The sequence below is a fragment of the Triticum aestivum genome, chromosome 2B, assembly GCF_018294505.1.
Source record: "Triticum aestivum cultivar Chinese Spring chromosome 2B, IWGSC CS RefSeq v2.1, whole genome shotgun sequence".
In the NCBI taxonomy this organism is placed as follows: Eukaryota; Viridiplantae; Streptophyta; class Magnoliopsida; order Poales; family Poaceae; genus Triticum; species Triticum aestivum.
Window position 1 is genome coordinate 152,893,992 of NC_057798.1, and position 2,147 is coordinate 152,896,138.

At 49.6% G+C, this 2,147-nt stretch overlaps 1 protein-coding gene across 1 annotated transcript; it reads left to right on the forward strand.

Annotated features, from left to right (window-relative positions):
• The first annotated feature begins 290 nt into the window (after nucleotides 1–290).
• Nucleotides 291–1,349, forward strand: LOC123040899 (uncharacterized). Its single transcript, XM_044463622.1, has 3 exons — nucleotides 291–533; nucleotides 705–1,121; nucleotides 1,212–1,349. The coding sequence occupies exons 1-3, from the start codon at nucleotides 291–293 to the stop codon at nucleotides 1,347–1,349; spliced, it is 798 nt and encodes a 265-aa protein (XP_044319557.1).
• Nucleotides 1,350–2,147: the final 798 nt, after the last annotated feature.

Consider the following 2,147-nt stretch of genomic DNA (forward strand, 5'->3'; position numbering starts at 1 on the left):
AATGAGTACAATTATCATATGATCATAGAATAAAAGGTGTAAATGGACACCAAAGTTAGAGATGAGCACAATGCATGTGGGCGATGGGCCGGAAGGCTTCCCTCATCCTCGCCGATCCTCCCCTATAAATCCATGCCTCCTCCCTTGCTTTCAACTCGCCAAAACCAGCAACTTCCCTACCTTTTCGACCTTCTACTGGTATTACCCATCGTACTCCCTTTCGACCTTCTTCTGGTATTACCCATCGTCCTCCCTTTCGACCTTCTGTTGGTTTTACCCATCGCCCGGCAATGGCCCGCAAGAAGGTGCCCCTCCGGTACATTGGCAACTCAACACGCCGCCGTACTTATGAGACGCGCCGCAACAACCTGATGAAGAAGGCGGACGAGTTGGGCATCTTGTGCAACACCAAGATCTGCATGCTAGTGTATGATGAGGGCACCGCGGCGCCGGACGTTTACCCATCCCACATGGAGGTGGTGGCTATCCTGAATAGGTACAAGAACATGCCCGACATGGCGCGGTTCAAGAAGGTGGTGACCCAGGAAGAGTTCCTCACCAAGCAAGTCGCCAAGCTCCAGCATGAGGCCGACAAGCTCCGGCGTGAGCGTGAGGACCGTGATACCAGGATCCTTCTTCACAAGGCCATGCTCAGTGCCAACCTGAATGTTGAGGAGGTTGCCAGGGTTGGCTATAAGTTGTAGGAGATCCGCAAGAGCCTCGCCGACCGCATCGCTAATACCAGCGGGCAGCCGCCATTCTTCCAGCCCCAAGCGCCATACGTCACCGGTGGTGTCAACATGGGTCCTCCATCACTGGACCAGGTGCCGCCACAGCAAGAGGGCTGGCAGCCAGAGGTCTTCCAGGCCCAGGCACCACAGGTCACGAGCAACACCGACAAGGGGTATCTGCCGCCCCAGGCACCATATGTCACTGGCAACGTTGACATGGTGCCTCTGCAGATGTATCATATGCCGCCGCAGCAACACGATTGGCAGCCAGCAACCTTCCAGCCCCAAGCACCATATGTCCCTAGTAGCATTGACATGGGGCCTCCGCCGATGTATCAGGAGCCGCGGCAGCAGGAGGAGGGCTGGCAGACACCGGTCTTCCATCCCCAGGTGCCATACGTCATTGGCAGCATCAACAGAGGGCCTCCGTCGATGTACTAGGCGTCACCGCATCAGCAAGAGGGCTGGATTGACACGCAGAGGTCCGAGTGGGGTGGCGCATTGCTCTACAATGCTAACGGTATTGGTGGCCACGACGGTGCCGGTACTAGCTCTAGCACCGGCTTCCCCATGGATGATCTGGTGCAGTTCTTCAACGATATGGGATCCGGGTTGTAGTGAGCACCGATTGTGGGGAGCACCTTCTTCGAGTAGAGGATCGATCCTCCCATGCAGTGCATGGTCATGCGTGTCGTCTCATCTTACTTACTCTTGGCATGGTTAAGATACAGGAATGGTCGTTAATAAGTTGAGACATTCAGTCTCGGTCATGCTCTTTGAGCGGAGGCATTTTTATTCTAGTCATTGAAATTGTTATACAAGATTTTTTTTTCTGTCATGATATGTTTGTTTGATATCTGATGTTTATTTGATCATAAGTTCATAACTCGTACTTTCCACCGCCTCTGTGTTTATATACATGTTTTGTCATTAGGCATATATAGCTATGTGTATACTTACAAAACTATGTGTATACACCACTACTAGCCTTGATAGTTGCTTAGTTTTCCAGCTGCTGCTATCAATGAATAAAGAACCTAAGCGCTTTGATCTTGTGTTGGAAAATACTGCTAGCGAGGCCTTCCTTTTCTCATGACCAGAATTTACCATTTTTCGGTATGAACATTGTGAAGTTGTAAGTGTGTCATGGAACAAGTTGAATGTGCTGGTTCATCTTTGTCTGGATAACCATTTATAACCTGATTATTACATGTTGATAATTTCCTCGATTGGCCAATATGTTTTCATTTATTGTTTAGCTTATGTCTTCGTCCCACCGAAAGACACTGAGAAAAATCTTACAAGGATTACGAGAAACCAAAAAAACAACAACCCAAGCTAAAAGAAGAAAAAACTGGACATGGCGTGAAAGGAGGTAGAAACAAAAGGAAAGAAGCAGGCTCATCTTGTGTGAAG

Bases quoted from the DNA above. Each gene is read 5' to 3' on its own strand.
- LOC123040899 (XM_044463622.1), top strand. From the start codon at position 291: ATGGCCCGCAAGAAGGTGCCCCTCCGGTACATTGGCAACTCAACACGC. The intron at 534-704 runs GTGGTGACCCAG...TATAAGTTGTAG, and splicing joins ACATGGCGCGGTTCAAGAAG to GAGATCCGCAAGAGCCTCGC. The intron at 1,122-1,211 runs GTGCCATACGTC...ATTGACACGCAG, and splicing joins CACCGGTCTTCCATCCCCAG to AGGTCCGAGTGGGGTGGCGC.